The 16,885-nt window shown below is 37.3% G+C and overlaps 1 protein-coding gene across 4 annotated transcripts in view; it reads left to right on the forward strand.

Annotated features, from left to right (window-relative positions):
• The window catches only part of LPIN2 (lipin 2), a 44,816-nt gene that overhangs the window by 13,198 nt on the left and 14,733 nt on the right, over nucleotides 1-16,885 (forward strand). For all 4 annotated transcript variants that reach the window (XM_032122980.1, XM_032122950.1, XM_032122970.1 and 1 more), the window contains exons 2-8: nucleotides 921-1,121; nucleotides 3,523-3,618; nucleotides 6,992-7,290; nucleotides 11,265-11,372; nucleotides 15,247-15,370; nucleotides 16,004-16,325; nucleotides 16,567-16,666. In XM_032122980.1, the coding sequence (XP_031978871.1) occupies nucleotides 930-1,121; nucleotides 3,523-3,618; nucleotides 6,992-7,290; nucleotides 11,265-11,372; nucleotides 15,247-15,370; nucleotides 16,004-16,325; nucleotides 16,567-16,666 (1,241 nt within the window). In that variant the 5' untranslated portion in view covers nucleotides 921-929. The remainder of the gene's footprint in view (nucleotides 1-920; nucleotides 1,122-3,522; nucleotides 3,619-6,991; nucleotides 7,291-11,264; nucleotides 11,373-15,246; nucleotides 15,371-16,003; nucleotides 16,326-16,566; nucleotides 16,667-16,885) is intronic.

Here is a 16,885-nt window from a genome sequence, read left to right on the forward strand (position 1 = left end):
AACTTTAGAAGCTACAGTTGCTTGGATGTTTTTGAAATGAGCTTGTAACAAGCAGACTTGTGGGTGGGAGGCTGGAGATGGTGGAATGAGGAAGGGTTTAACTTAGGTTTCTATCAAAACATTTTCACAGTTTTCCCTCCTCTTTCTGTTAAAGCTCAGATGTTCTGAGAAATCTTTGGACCTTCATTTCTTATTTGCGGTCATAGTTCAAATTGTATTCTTAGTCTGAAAGACTTGCAGTCATTCAGAATTCATTCATTTACTTAAGTATTTTTAATAAATTAGACAGAATTTTGGATAAGTGATTCTGTGCTCTTGTTTATCCTGTTTGACTGTAGCATAATCTTCTTAATGTATCTCTTTCCTTCCATTGCATACTTGGGTAATTTCTCTCAGGTGACTCAGCCATTTTTGAAATACAGATGTGTAAAGGAAGAGTTCCATGCAGTATGCTCTACATAGCTTCTCCCCACTTCTAAGATTTTTTTTTGCATCGTTATGTACAGTTATCTTCATTTTCAATAGAGGATCAGCTGTATTAAACAGGCAGTCCTCCAGAGAATGAATTTTTCTTTTTAGCTTATCCAAGTTACTAAGTATCACTTAAATCTAGGCTTTGAGGTCTAAAAATGACAAGCTTCAAAATTTTGTTTAAAGTATTTAGTTAGTCATAGATTCAAATTGATAAAGCATTAAGAATAGGTTTTATAACTCTGGAGACTTTTACTGATACAAGGATTGCCTCAAAGTTCTGTTGATTCTTGAAAATATTTGTGTAAATCTTATTGCAATAGTTTGAGTAATTGATAAATGACATTGCACATCTGTTTAAATGTTTTTTAAAAGTTCATTTCAAAAAACTTTGCATGTATTTGAAATTTACTTTTTTTTTTTTTTTTTTCTTTCTTTCTCTCCCTTAGTCTCAGACTATGAACTACGTAGGGCAACTTGCAGGACAAGTCCTGGTTACTGTGAAGGAGCTGTACAAAGGCATTAATCAGGCAACCCTTTCGGGATGCATCGATGTCGTTGTGGTCCGGCAGCAGGATGGGACGTACCAATGTTCCCCTTTCCACGTCCGATTTGGGAAGCTTGGTGTATTGCGCTCTAAAGAAAAAGTGGTAAGTTCAGAAAGTGGGTCAAAACAAAGTTTTGAGTACCAGTGTATTCCTTTTTTCCCCTCTTCCTTCCTTCCACAGCTCCCCACATTCCCAGTTAGCAGGCCGGTTTAGTCCAGAGCAGTTGCTCATAGATGCTGTACAGGGTGGTAGATTCAGAATGCAAAACAGAACTTCTTGTGGTAATCTAAGGACTCTGCAAAAATACTGTGAAAGAAGAGCTTTGACAGCTCTGGACCTATGCAAAAAGACTAATACAAATGTATAGACTTCACAGTTTTAAAATGTTTACATGAGGCTATTTATTTACTTATCCAAGTAGGCTGGGGAAGAAATGCTTAATGCTATTTAACTGATCCCAGATGTAAGCAACTCTTTTTGGACTGTGTGAAGGACAGACAAGAGCGTATGTTAAGTGTTGGTGACCTGTTACAAATATCGCTCCTTGTTAGCTGTGTTCAAGGCTGATTTGCAGTAGAAAATGCAGTTATTAATATCCACAAGCAAATGAAAACTGAGACTGAAGCTTCATTTCTGTGTGGGTGTGTTTGAAAGAGACCCTGGTACAATTTCCTGTCCAGCCATTCTGAGATGGTGGTGCTACCCGAGCAGATTGTCCTGCCATCCCCTTTCCATAGGCTTCATTAATTGTGTTCAGAAAGTGAGTTGGGTTGGGTTGGCTGGAAGATGGAGCTGTTGTGGGGGGACTTTACTGTCAGTTAGGAATACTGTGTATGGCCTGTTGGTGTGCTACCAAAATATGGATTGTTTTAAACAGTAATAAACCCTCAGGATTATATTCTGCTTTTTTAAGGAGGTAATGGTTATTGCAGGAAGCTACACCTCTCTTCCTATTTTCATTGTGAAAAGAGAATAAAGTGAAACTAAAAGAGCAGTTAGGTCAGGTAATTTTTTTGTTAAAAGTCAGTAGTTAGAGTTACATGCATTAGAGTTGTATGTTTGTCATAGTGACACAAGTGAGTAGCAGGTTTTGTGTTGAGTTTATTTTTTGTTTGATTTCTCATGTGTGTTTATTTTAAGAAGCATGCTGATGACAAAGAATTTTTAACCTTAACAGTTTTGTAACAGATTACATTACAGTTTTCAACAGGGTACAGAAGAGGTGGTATAGCTGTACTTTTTCTGACCTCTAGGCGAGCGAGATAGGCTTACAACAGGAATGGTCTGAAACTTGAGTTTGGTAAATGTCTTTAATTACACTTCTGAGTAGCTGAACCAAATTTGAGAGGTTTTCAGTTTCTGGGTACCTCTAAAAAGCTGTTGAATAGTGGAAACATCTACTCTTGATACCTGTTGTACTAGACTGTCAGCATAATTCTCAGCTTTTGCTTGTGTGGATGACTGCTGCTCCTTGTTTCTTCCATCCTGGGAGTTACTGTTCACACAGTTCTCTGAATAGTCAGTTGAGTGTTTGTTACTGCATTGTGGATGCATTTTTCTCTGGCGTGTTATGAGGCCAAGATCAATTGGTAGTCCCAAGTTGTGTAGGAACACAAAGTATGCATATCTGTGCTTCAACTTCACGTATATATTGAGGTGTCCAGAAACCAGTGTGAGATATCGGTGCTAAAACTAGAGATGTTTGTATGTCTAAACTTGCACATAGAAAAGGTGAGGTTTTATAAACTCATGTTGCTGAATTGGAAATGCAAGAAATTATTTTAAAAATAAGCAGTAGTGAAATATATGATTTTCAGATCAAAATCAGTCAGTTATTGTGGGGAAAAAGAAAAGTGGTTATCTTAAGCATTTGGGTATAGTCCCCATGCATGTTTGGTTATTTACCTAATTTATCTCCTATGACTGGGTTTTCTTGGCTAAAAAGTACTTTTTTAGGATAATAAAAACATTATTCTCTGAAAAAACCACTATGGTTGCAGAAGGGTTGTGGTCCTATGTCATACCCCCATAAACTCATGAGCATTCTGCAACACTAACTGGAGTCGCAGAAATAATTGTGGCAAGTCTCTTACCACTTTCAGACAAAGCCTGCCTCCAGGAGGCTTCCAGGTGAAAATTCTGGTATTCAGGATTCAGATTCATACAACTCCAGTTCAGACTGAGATTTAAACATCTGAACAGTCTCAGTCATTCTTCCATGAAATAAAGACTAGATCAATAATTCTTTGAACAAGATTGAGTCTTTATATAAGTTTATTTTTTTCTTATTTTTCTTGTGGTTGTTCGGCTCTCTGCCAGGAGCATGACGTATTTTGCAGGTGAACAAACTAAAGACCATTATGACAGACTTGCATCAGAAAGAGAGAGGAGAAAGGGACGCCATTATACGGTGAAACAAAGTTTACACTCAGAGCTAAGTGGACCGTGAGGTCAGAGCTTTCCCCATGATGAATTATTTACAATAAATTGTCTCTTTCCACAGATTGATATAGAAATTAATGGCGATGCTGTTGATCTTCATATGAAACTGGGTGACAATGGAGAAGCTTTCTTTGTGCAAGAAACCGAGGAGGAAAATGTAAGGGCTTTGTGCTTCTTGATGGCTACAATGTAGTATTAACAGAGTAATGGGTTAAAAATGCTTCATACAGTGTTGTCAATGTCCTCACTTCTGTGAAAGCTAGATTTTCTGTAACTGAATCTTAATGTCTCTTTCATATGTTGCCAAGATGTTTGATGCTTTGTACAATTTTGCTGCCAGTAATAATAAAGTAACTAATTACTTTTATTAATTAGAGCATTATTTGGAAAGTGTGTTGAAGTATTTTTTATTTTGTTTTAGTTAATTCATTCTTGTTGAATGCAGTTACACTGGTTGTGGTGTCTTACGATAATTTTTGCCTTGCGTCCGTATAGGTTGTGCCTGTAGTAATAAAGGTAGTCTATTTTTGGGGCATATTTTTTATTTGCCTTACAAATTTTAGCCCAGTTTTTCATAATTTTATTTATGAAACTTTCACCAGGTAACTGTAACTTCTTTGACTTGAGAATTTATTTCCCAAGAATCTCTTGCAGCTGGAAGCTGATGAGGCTCTGAAAAACAGGAATAATGGTTCATTTTTACTCTGATTTCGTAAGGATATGGGAGCTATGTAATCACAGCATTGGTCAGTCCTGAGCATTGCTTCTGATCACTTTTGAATCTGTTGGCATTTTTCAGCAAGTCTGGAGGAAAGAAGATCTCAGTACAACCTTCCAAAAGGTTTAATGAAAATAGAAGAGAGAGGAAAAAAATGGTCTCAGTGAAGTAAAAGATAAAGTGTTAATTGCCTCTTGGAATCAGTCTTTCAAGGAAATGAGATTGATCCAGTTCTTAGTTTAGGGTGCTGCTTGTTTACTGTGAGGGATCAGAGGAAGCTCTCATCTTGAAAGGAGTTAAATACAGTTTAAAGTGGAAGGCAAAAATAAGCATTAAGACCCCAAATGATAACTTGGGGTCAGGATTCATAAGCAGAAGGAAGGTTGGGTTCTGTGTCAGTGTACACCATGATTAAAATAAAAACTGAAAGCAGTTTTTTATAGATCTAGACCGTGTCAGACATTGATGGGAACTGATCAGTCCTACGACTTTCGGAAAGCAGGGGTGATAACCACTGCCTTTGTCCCCAGTACAACATTTTAAGGGAGCTGTTGCACTTGCATAGTACATTTTGATTTATAACAAGAGTGTCTTGTCTGTGTCTAATGTGTTCTTGAAAGCTGGTAGTTCATGCTGAAAATATAGATCAAGTTTGCTACAAAGCAAAACTGAGTTATTTTTACTGCTTTTAGGCATTTTTCTTTTCCTGCAACTGACCAACACCTGTTTGTTTGCCTCTTGAAGCTATGCTTAAGGGATAAGTCGTAAATCTCTCATTGATTTTTCTTTTTTTTCCCTTGGGGGGGATTCAGAATGGTCCTTTAAGGGATCAGTCTTCGCATTTTTCACATCTTGACATTCACAAGTAATACCACTCACCTCAATAATGTAAATCAAGACAAATTTTCAGCCAGTTTTCTTTTAACCTTTTTACGTGATTTATTTATTTGTTTGTTTGTTCTTGATTATTTATCACTAATGGTGTAGAATATTAACTTTAGTTTAGGTGCTAGCATTTTATTTCAAGGTTTTCACAATGCAAAATCTGTGTATCATCACCGTTGTATAAGGCAGTATTTTGTTCTCCTTTCTCTACTTCACTCTACTTTACAACCAGTGGAACAAAATCTGTTCTCTTAACTGTTAATCTGTTCTGTAACTCTTAACTCAATGAAAAATTTCAATTTAGTGTTAAATAGCAGATAAGACTTTGAACACATCAAAAGTAATATCAGTGCTCTGGCTGTGTCTCATCAGTGTTTCTGACTAATCTTCTGTACAATAGTCCAGTAAAATAACAGACATCTTGTAATTACTTCTATTCTCTACCATAAAATTGAGTTCCGTAACTTTTTCTCTTCATTATGCAAATTCTTCTGCTTTTGTTCCACCTTGTCTTTGTCCCTTCACAGTGTGTTTCTTTCAGACTAGGTGTCAATGTCTTTTCACTTTCTTGTTATGATGTAAATAAACCTCAGGCAGTCCATAGCTAAAGCTTTTCCCTTAAAGGACAGTGGGTTGTAATTAGTTGAGGGTTGGTTGTTTGTATGTTGGTTTTAATGTGAGTAAATTATAGTTGAGTTTTTCTTTTTGAAAGATACTTTAGATAAATAATGTCTGACATGTATGACATGACTGAAGGCACCTTCACCCATTTTGTGGGTAACAGTGAACTGGGAGGAGAGGTGAGCAGGTCAGAAAAAGAGGCACCACAGAGAGGCAGCTTGGCAGGCTGGGAGACTGGACCAACAAGATCTGCACAAGGTTTAACCAAGGTACACGTGCAGTGTCTCATAAGGGTTGGAAGTGCAGGGTGGCACACACAGCAGTGCAGGCTGGGATCTGACTGCATGAGATGCATCTCTGCATCCCTTGGCCAGCAGCATGCCCTGGCTGCAGTCAAGGCAAATGTGTCCCAGGCAGCATCAGCAATAGCACAGCCAGCACATGGAGGGATGTGGGGTTGTCCTGCTCAGCCTGGTGTATGTTAGATCAGATCTGGAACACAGTTCTGGTCTCCCCAGTTCAGGAGAGACGTGGAAAATTGGAGAGAGCCTGGTAGAGGGCTGGAGAAATTGAAATAGGAAGAAAAGTTGCTGGAACTTGTTCTGTTGAGCCTAGCGAGGATTCAGGGGAATCTAACCACAGTCTTGCAGTAGAGGTTGTTGTAGAACAGACAGAGACTCTCTTCACAAGGCTGCCTAATGATAAAATGGGGCGAAGGGCACAGGTGAAAATATCAGCTAGTTATAAGGAAAATCCTTCTGTACAAAAGCAATATAGGACAGGAATAGGTTGCCTAGAGAAGTGATAGACTCCCTCCCTAGAAATACTCAACCTTTGGCTTGACAAGGCCCTGGATGACCTAACCCGAGGCCCTGCTTTTGACAGAAGATTGAACCAGATGGTGTCCAGATGTCCCTTTCAACTTTTGCCTTCCCATGAATCTGTTTCAAAATAAACAGAAGGGGATTTAATTAGCCTTTTTTTATTAACACATGTAATAAGCATGGAACTGGCATGCTCGGGGCAGAAAACTCCAAAAACATTCCACCGACTGGGTATTTGCTTTGCTGGCAAAATCAGTTGTTTGTGTCTGAAACTGTAAGAGTACTAACATGCATTTTTCTGAACTTCTTGTAATCACTCTAGTGAACTTGGTTCCTTTCTGGATATCAGCTTCATACCATTGGGCTTCTGTATGGCTTTGTGTCTAAATATAGGTACAAGGGTTAATCTGTAGCTGACAACTATACTGTAAAAACAAAGTGGAAAAAAATAGCTTTTTCTTTTTTTAATTTTTTTTCCTTAGGAAAAAGTTCCTGCTTATTTGGCAACATCTCCAATACCCACTGAAGATCAGTTTTTTAAAGACACTGACAATCATTTGAAATCAGGTGAAAATGAGAGGCCATGTGCAAACTCAGAAATTCCACACTCTGCAGAAACAGAGACTGTATTTACCCCAGGTTCTGTGAAAAAGAAAAAAAGAAGAAGAAAGAAATACAAACAAGATAGCAGGAAAGAAGATCAGATCTCTTCTGCTGGGACTGAAGAGATTTTTGAAATGGAAATAAGCTCAGATGATGAGAAAAGTGTACAGCCCCTTAGGTAAGCTCTTAGGTAGTTGCTGTTTTCCCTGTTACCACTGAACATTTAAAAGGTGATATGTTCATTTCCTGTATGCAGGTATTGCATAAGTGTTGGTAGGCTCTGCCTAGGCCTTTCCTCAAGCAAACAAACAAAACTCCAAACTGGTATCTTCCAAATCTTCACAGATTCACCTTAAAGCTGGGCCTTTTTTAATGAACAAGAAATGCAGTTAAGCCCATTGTAGTGAAGAAGTGTTGTTGTGATCTGTTGTGTGACTGAGAAAGTTTCAGTGTAATTTCTCTGATGAGGCAGAGTGATCTTCTGGTGTGTTTGGTAACTTCTAGGTAGGCTGCAGTGTGGAACGTGTGGTAGTACACCACATTTGAATTTGGCTTCTCTGTAACCTGACGTTTACTTTGGCAACTGAAAACTATATAAATGAATGTCCCTTCACATTAGTGAAGAGAATTCTTCATAAGTATATGAAGAAAAGAAAAAAAAACAGAGGAAAAAGAATTAGTCCTGTATTTTTGAAGTAAATAAATTCTTAGTAAAGTTTGTGCTAAAGTGGTAGCACATACTAACACACTGAAGAGATCTATAGGGTAGCAGGAAAGATTAAGGTTATAGATGAAAGCTATCAAGCATATGAATGCTTAAAATCCAGGAAAAACCTACCTGTCAGGACTTAGCTTTCAGAGAAAGCTAGGTGTTTCACTGGACAGCATTGTTATTAAATACAATACTGTCTGAATAAATTCAAGTTCAGGTCTGGGAATTGCAAGAATGTTTTGGTGTAAGAGAATAAAATATAACTGAAAAAACTCCCTCAGCATGGATCTTCAAAGGAGTCTCAAATTTAGTAAGTACCAACCAAAAAAGTTAGTGCAACAGAAAAACATGAATCTGTTATTATACCTATGATCAGTAAAATACAACAAACAAAATTTGGATTTTAAAGTGTTTTTTAGAGCATCTGTGGCTTTCTTAGTTCATATGCTTTATTTTATTAGTGTTATATTTATGTCAATGAATTGTCATTTAGGTATTCACTGCTCTGTTTAAGTCTGGGAATTGGCATGTTGTTTGGTTTGAGATTTTTACCTTTTTTTCAGTTTAAGAAAAGGAAGACTTTTACTCAGTCTTTAGTGTGCAGTTATTAAGACAACAATAAACTTGTCATAGTGAAACCATCAAAAATAAAAACAACCGTCAAGTACAGGAAGAGAAAATATAACTCGATAATTGTTTATTCTTTATTTAACGTCTCATTACAAAGGCATGAAGTATTTAGAAATGTCATGTTAATAAGGGCTGCTTTCATCCAGTGTTTAGGATTCAAATTGCTGTTCTAGCAATCATCTTACTTTGACTAGAGAGGAATAAAAAAATGGTGTGTTTGACGGAAATGTCAAATGTTTAGTCATAACTGAACATACCATGGTGTTTTCATCAAGTTTACTCTGGTTTTATTTTTTGTACCCTTTAGAATGAAAGTTTGGCAAGGTTTTTTATTTGTAAGCTTTATTTTTTTTAACATGAATAAGCAGAAACAGCAGTAGAAATACATCATCAGACAGTGTTGTAAAGTGAAAGGAAGATGATTTTGTAAAAGAATGTGTTTTCTTGTGAGCAGCAAGTAAATGCAGGACAGAAACAAAAATACATTGTAATGGTGAAGGCCCACAGACAGTAGGTTTGTGGCTCTGTGTCACTTAGTGAAGTTTATATACTCTCATTCCAGTGGGCTGGCTACCAGGGCAGGAAATAAAATGCCTTGCAATAGGCATGTACTTGTTCTCTTCCCAGCTAAAAATATGATTGTGAAAAAGTGTTCATAAGTTTTCTTTTCAAACCCCGTGGGGATGTAAGTTGGTATCAGTAGGTTTGTTTGAGATTGTGTTTTGGTTGCCTGCTTTTGGGGGTTTTTTTACTTAAAAATGTGTGGCTCTGAAGAGGAGGAAGAAAGATAAGAAACTAGAAACTTAACTGTTATTAGACATAGCTTCAGATTTCAAAGTGAAACTAGGAAAGGAAAAGGGAGGCTGATGTTTTAACAGGAAGGTCAAAAATTCAGTCAGAGGTGCCAGTATGTAATGTCTTATCTCTTTGGTTTTTTATAAAGCAGAAAGCAAGCTGTTTCCTGTTTCTTGGGAAAATCTATTACCAAGTGTTTATCAGCTTTTTTCAAAATATGTCCTTTGTCTTTTCCAGTTGTGATTTAGATATGTTAGTAGTGCTGGACTTATATAAAATAATACCAGGAAGACTAAGATTACAGTATGTATAACTCAGAAATAGAGGGTATTATTTCTCCAGTGCTAAGGGTTTTAAAGGGTTAAAGTAGTTATCTCTCTCTGAAATAGCATATGTTTATTTAGACTATATGTAAAGTGGACAACAATGAGAAGAAGTGGAAGTACCGTTTATAAATCTTGCAAAATAAATAGCTTAGAATTGATAGTGCAGCTTGAAGTTACAAGTTGATGCATACTGATTTTTCCCTTGTATTTTCAATAATCTTCGACTGAGTTTGGATTTTTAACTTCTGTGTTTATCCACTTATCAGTTAAATTTGATTTTTTGGATCCTTTGTATGGACCCTTTTTGTTGCCGATTTCCAGTGAATAAAATCTGTTCATTTCCACCCATGTGTCATCTTGCCTCCCTCCCCACTGAAGTGAAAATACTGAGGACCTCTAATTTTTTTTGTGTTTACTTAGTTGTTCAATCATACTTTTTTCCTCTTTTGGAGATACTTAGTACTGCCTGCAAAGATGGTATGAAACATATTTCTATCACGCTTAGCTTAGTTTATGAATACAAACGATGTACAGTCTCTGCAGTTCTCAAGTCAGGCGGCATCATCAGGTTTCATAAGAATGCTACTGCAGAATAAGAAGTGGAGCTACAAAGACATTTTTAGAGTTCAGCATTTACCATAATCTAGACTGTGTTCCAAATGAAAGACTTGTGCAAATGAGGTAGATCACTGTCGCTGCTTAGTGTATAATTGAGTAAGCATGTAAATTCTAAATATTTACACATTTGATGATAGCAAAATAATTTCATTCCTCCCTCCATAAGAGAAATGAACATTACCATTCCAAAACAAATCCAGTGCAACTGTGCACTGGAATAAAAATAGTGGGTTTTTTCATAATAATGGCTTAAAATAATTTCTATTGCATTTTGCACACAAATTCCAGGCATGTCTTCCTTGTATTCTTATCTACTGTATAGCCATGATGCCCTTGATCTAACCTCAAAACAAGTTAGTTGTATCCTGAGAATGGGTATTTATTCAGTTAAATTCAGAAAGCTGTAAAAAGATCTGAAGGTACTCTATGATGGTAATATTTCAAAGGGACTTCTGTGTAAAATAGGGTGTATGCCTGTTCAGTGGGTCTTACTGTTGGTTGGGTTTGGGTCTTTGATGTAGATACTGAGTAGACTTCCCACTGCAAAACAAACCCCACTGTTCAGAAAAGTGCAGTATTTTATGTCCTTGTTGTAGATGATGTTAATTTGTAAGCTCTTGGGTAAATTGTGATGCTAGTACCTACACCTGGTTTCTTACTGTTTTAATCTGTCAAATGTACATTGTCAGAAGTACGCTTTCTAATTTAACTTTCCCTGTGATTGTAAGATGCACATAGTAAAGTTTATGTGTAAAAAATTCATGTTCATCTTTGTGTTTTGGTAATATTATTTGTCTCTGTAGAGCAATATCATTTACCACTAGAGTAGTATCATTTATGCTATTGTGATTTCTTCAGTATTAACTGGTAGGAGTAGTAGATTTTTAAATTTGCAATATTTTCAAGTATTAATAATAGTTTTAAAATACATTCTAAGTTACATAAAGGTGTCTTTCAAACAACAAGTCCTTACTTTTGTTCTTAGATTTTTAATAACATCTATGTAATTTTTTTTACTGAATTAGTAATGCAAATTTCTTATAGCTGACTTTGTCTTATGTGTCTCTACAGAGGATCCTCAAATTCATCACCAAAGGGTGAAGAGCAAAAAGAATCTTTGATTTATCATTCGAAGGATCATTACCCCTTATCTGATGGAGACTGGTCCCCTCTGGAGAAGTAAGTCACTTTGTAATGTCATTGTCTGTATAGTGATGAATAATTGTAAAGAAAATTACTGTGCCTTTTTGTTCATTTTCCCCCTGATCTGTAAAACTATTAAACTTACGCAACTTCTGTGATATCAAATACAGCATTTGATACTAATTTGAAACTTCAGGAACTTTACTAAATGTATTATTTTACTGTTAAAGAGAGGAAATACAGTTAATAAGCTTTCCTCAGGCTGAGAAGGGTATTGAAAATGAGTATGGTTCCCTGTGATTCACCCTATCATAAGCAATACTTGATCTGCCAGAACACGGAAGTGTTGGGTATGTAAGGTACATCTTGCTGTGTGAAGTAATCTGCATTGCTCAAGGTAAAGCTAGATCCTAAACTTGAATCATATTCCGCTTCAGAACAGGGGATTTGCTGGAGTTCTGGTATCTTTCATTGTCCAGAGATACTGAAATCAGCATCAGTTGACTGTGGATTCTTTAAAATGGCATAATACAGCTTGCCAGTCAGCTTTTGCTGTGACCAGGGCACTTCTGTTTGTACGTTCAAGTGCATTCTTCAGTTTCTGATGTTCATGCTATTCCTCTTGCATTCAGTTTGTAGATTTTTCAAGGCTCACACTTTGGGTTTCACCACTCTAACCTCCATCTCTGTATGCATAAGAAAGCGCTCTGTGCATATGTGGTAGTATTTACGGTAAATTTCATACTTTCCCTGAACCTTGGACATGCAGGAGAGGGCATATATGTCTCGCATAGCATGCTAAGTAGTATCTTGATTCATCTGAACTCTTTGGCAAGTGTCTAGTTTTACTGCTTTTCAGTTTGATGGAGGAATCTGCCTCATAGCAGATACATTCACAAAGTCGGTGAGGATTACTGGTCAGCCTTTTGTGATGGCCATTGTTGCTTGTTACCTTCTCCGTGCACAGGTGCATGTTCTTCTGTATCAACAGGTGGTGCAGAATAGAAGAGCTCAACTTCAGCCAGTATTTTTTGAAGTGTGTATGACCTCTCTGCTTGAGGTGTTTGCAGGGCTGTGGCCTCAGTGGAGTCAGAATGTACCATGCCATGTTTGGTGCCTGCTAATTCCCCCAGTGCATAGCTGGTTAATGAACAGAAGCAGTTGGACAGGAAATGCCATTATCATTCCTTTTCATGTTTTGGGCTGACAACCACATCCTCAGTTACACTTAATGAGATGTAGTCTTCAAATATTCCCCAAAAGTTTGTGGTTTGTGACTGAAAAGCAGTCACAGTGTTTGACCCTAAGGATTGGTACATTGCTGTGTGGATTGTATCACCTAGATGACTGTAGCATGGAGGCTGATTCTTGTTTTCAGTTTATAAAACTCTGAGCTAATATAAACTAGTAGATTATATCTGGGAGAGATGATTCATGCATCTCTTCTCATTTATGTGTTTAGGGGCAAGTGTGCTGCAAGAACTTGTTTGTGCCTCATGTGAGGTACCTAGGTCTTTCAGTTTTGGGGTTGCTTTTTAACAAAAAGCTACCCAGCCCAGCTTGCAGTTCAACAGAGAAATTGGCAATTTTCCTTTCTGTCTTTGGGGAGGGCATTGGGTAGGGGATTCTCTCACAAGAGCCATCTAGAAGAAGAGAAATTTTGCTTTCTCCTAAGCCATCAAAGAAAGATTTTATCATGTAGCTATTGTATAGCAGAAGAGAAATGGGAAGTTTTAATAACCTCCTTTTTGGAGATCTGAAAAAGCTAACTAACTTGTAGTTCAGTTGGTTGTCTTGCTCTTCAGAACCCTTGCAAGGAGCTTAAGAAAGAAAACAGACCAAGTCCTTTCCATAAGGACACTTCTGTTTGTCCTACTCACTATAATAAGATGTTATACCTGATGCCATCAGTGTTCCTCCTATTTTAACAAGCAGTGTTGGCATTATTACAAGTATGGGCCTTTTGGCTAAAGACTTCTGTCCAAGAGTGACAGTGGAGAACATATTTTGGGGGAAGTGGAACAGACCTAGGGTCCCAAAGCCCTGAAATACTCAATCTTTTGCAGGTACTGCTGAGTATTAAGAATTAGGCTTAGAAACAGGTTAATATTCTGCATGGCTTCCAGTTGACTTGTGGTGTAGGTGAAATAAGTTATTTGACATGTAGGGAAAGTTAGTTCATATTCTTCTTGAAAACAAAGATGTACATGTATTTTCATCAGTGTGTTACACTGCCCTTTTACCAGTACAGAAAATGTGATTTCTGTGTGACATTGTTAATGGAGTACTGAGGGGGGAAATAGCAGTTTTCTTTTTATGTCCATGGGTCGTGAAGGCTGGAAGTTGACTGAAATGATGAATTACTACTGTAGAGATGTTTAAATGTCCTGCTGTCTTGGATTTTTGAGGTGTCATCTCAGAGCACCATGAGGGATTCTTACTGTTTGGGTTGTGATCTGTGTAGTGTCTATTGTGATCACAGTTTAGTCCTGTAGTTAGTTACAAAGCCTGAGTTCCTCAAACCTTCAGAAATTTTGATGTGTAGTACTGAATTAGGTAACTAATCTTTGCAGGAATTTTGTATGGAAAAAAAATCCATAAATATCTGTAGGGAGTTACTTTAAAATTTTCATTAAATTATTGAACAAGCCAAGTTCGGAGTGACCTCAAAAGTTCATCTGGCCTAACCTTTTATAGGAGGGGGAGCCTCAAAGAGATGGTCTAGCACCCAGACCAGTCACAAATTACAAGTGCAACAAGTGCAAAGACAAGTGTGAAATCCTGTACTGGGATGACACAGCTAAAGAGCCCAGTACAGGCTGGGATCTGTGTGGTTGGGAGCTGCCTTGCTGACCTGGGAGACAGCAAGCTGAGCATGAGTCAGCAGAGCACGGCTGCAGCAACAAAGGCAAACTGGATCCTGGGCTGCACCCACTGGGGCATTAGTGACAGAGACAGAGATGTGATTATCCCTCTCCACTCAGTGCTGGTCAGGCCACATGCAGAGGGCTGTGTCCAGTTCTGGTCCCTACATTTTAAATTCAGTTACTGAGATTTTTTTATATAAACCCAAACCATAATATGTTATGAATGTCAAAGTGTAAAAAGAACAGCATTTCTGTAATGTGCGATATAATTGCCCTGTTCAAGGAAGGGTAGACAAAACCTTGTGTTTCCTTTAATTTCTAAGATCTTAAGTGCAAAATGATTTTGAAATCACTCCTTTCTAGCATTTTGTAGAGTGTTCTTCTGGCTTAAAAGTAATCCTGGCTAAATTAGATTTCAGAAGTCTGTTTCTGATTTATGGATAATAACCACTGTAGGAAAAAATAGGATGGATTTTAAAGGTCATGTAGTCCAAACACATCTGAAAGAAGTTTTCAAGTAATCTCCTGTCCCTCTCCTAAGTTATCTTCTGAATGTTTTTTTTTCTCTGCACTGGGAATTGATGTTGTTTTGTGGACTTGTGAGTTAGGTTTGCAAGACTTCTGTTACTGAAGTCTCTGTATAGCAAGCTGAAATGCTATATTTTTACAGAGGTAAGGAACTTAAAACCATTTTCTGTCTTACTTTTAAATAAACTTTTTAGTTTTGTTCTTGTTTTGTTTGAAAAAATGGAACATTGGCTGAGGGGAGAGCTATTTCTGCACTGCAGATACAGTGGAGGAATCTGTTTAGTATGATCACTATGTACGTCCTTTAATGTCTTTAATGTGATTTTGGTTTTAACCTAATTTCTCACCGTTTGAAAACCCTGCTGGGCTCCTTGCCATGTTGCCAAATAATTGAAGCTCTGTTAAGCTGTTGAAAACTCTACCAACAGTAGCTGCACAACAAATGCATTAATGCATTTTAAACACTGGCTTTCTTTTTTCTTCTTTTTTTTTTTAAATTCTTATTGATTTGGTAGCGCTTTCTCTGAGCAAGTCTGCCCTAAAAGTGATTCAGAACTAGAAGTTAAGCCTGCTGAGAGCCTGCTCAGATCTGAATCTCACATGGAATGGACATGGGGAGGATTCCCAGAATCAACCAAGGTAAATTTCTTTAATGTCTCTAGCTTTGTAACTGAGTTTTGGCATACTTAAGACTGCCCTAGGAGAGGATTGGAAATCTGCTGCTGTTGTTCAGAAAGATACGGCTGAAATGGGGAAGTAGCAGCCCCTTGTGGCAGGCAGAGGGAGTCAGCTTTGTTGAGTTCAAAACCTGCTCAGCAAAGTAATCCCAGAAAACCTAGCAGTGAAAGTCTGACGTTTTTTAAATTTTTAGTTAAAACCTGAAGGAAACAACTTTAGAAATTAATTTTCTTTACTGTAGAGTAAGTTTTAGTTCATTCCAGAGGATCTGTAGCCTAGATAAGAGTAAATTTGGTATCTAACAGAGGCCCTGAGACATCTGCACTTAAGCTTTGTCCTTGCTGTGGTTTGGTCAAGTCAACACTTCCTCTATGCCAGTTTCTTTACTGGACTTGTAAATTAGCTCATGAAAATTCTTTTGCAGGGAACTTTGCTAATATGGTGGGACATGTTTTATGTTGCTAAAATACTTGTTTAAATTATTTACTGGTTTACTTGTGACCAGAACTTGTACCACAAGTACAAACTTAGTGTTTAGAACAGAATAAAACTAACAGGTGAAGTGAAAGGATTGACTAGACTTTTGCTTTCCAGATAAGTAAGAAAGAAAAACTGGAGCATTGCAGAACAGCTACCATTACTCCATCAGAGAAGACTCATTTTAGGGTCATCCTCAGCTCTGATGAAGTTGAAGACGATGATGATGTGAAAGATTCTGTCTGTACAGTACTGAAACCTGAGCCAAGAACTCATCCTCTGCTTAAGCAGATGGATGTTAAAGACTCTCTTGCTTCTGCAATCGTAGAACCACAAGTTCCATTGCCATTGGATGGTGATCATCATTCCAGAATATTGGTGGATCCTTTACCAGAAACAAAGCCAACAGCCAAAACTGACTCTCCTTCAAAAAAGAAAGGTATGGAATAAAGCTCTTGATTCTTGCCTTCAGTGTGATCTACCAAACTTGAGGTCATAGTGGAAAAAGTATAAATATGCCTTTTCAGTTTTCCCTATTTAAAATTTTATCTGACTAAAATTATAATGAAACTCTGGAACTTACAAATCATGCAAGTAAGTCTGAATCTTCCATGATTATGTTTGTATTTAACGTGTCTGGGTAACTTCATTTTAGTAATCTTGATTTTTAAAATTAACAGGGGTGCACAAGCGAAGTCATCATCAAGGCCCTGATGATATTTACTTGGATGACCTAAAGGCTTTGGAACCAGAAGTTGCAGCACTCTACTTTCCCAAAAGGTAATTTTGAAGTAAAATGCTGTAAATCTGGGGTAATTCTGCAGTTGCATTACCAGAGTCATTACATTTATTATTTATGCACCAGTTCTGATAAAAAGAATCGCACTTCATGTTTCTAGGCTTTTGTGAAGTAATCAGTACTAATCTCATTGTGAAAATTCTAGTTTGACAAGAAACACATTGAAAGATCACATGGGAGGTGACTACTGAGAGTTACCT

Source organism: Corvus moneduloides, chromosome 1, assembly GCF_009650955.1.
Source record: "Corvus moneduloides isolate bCorMon1 chromosome 1, bCorMon1.pri, whole genome shotgun sequence".
Lineage (NCBI taxonomy): Eukaryota > Metazoa > Chordata > Aves > Passeriformes > Corvidae > Corvus > Corvus moneduloides.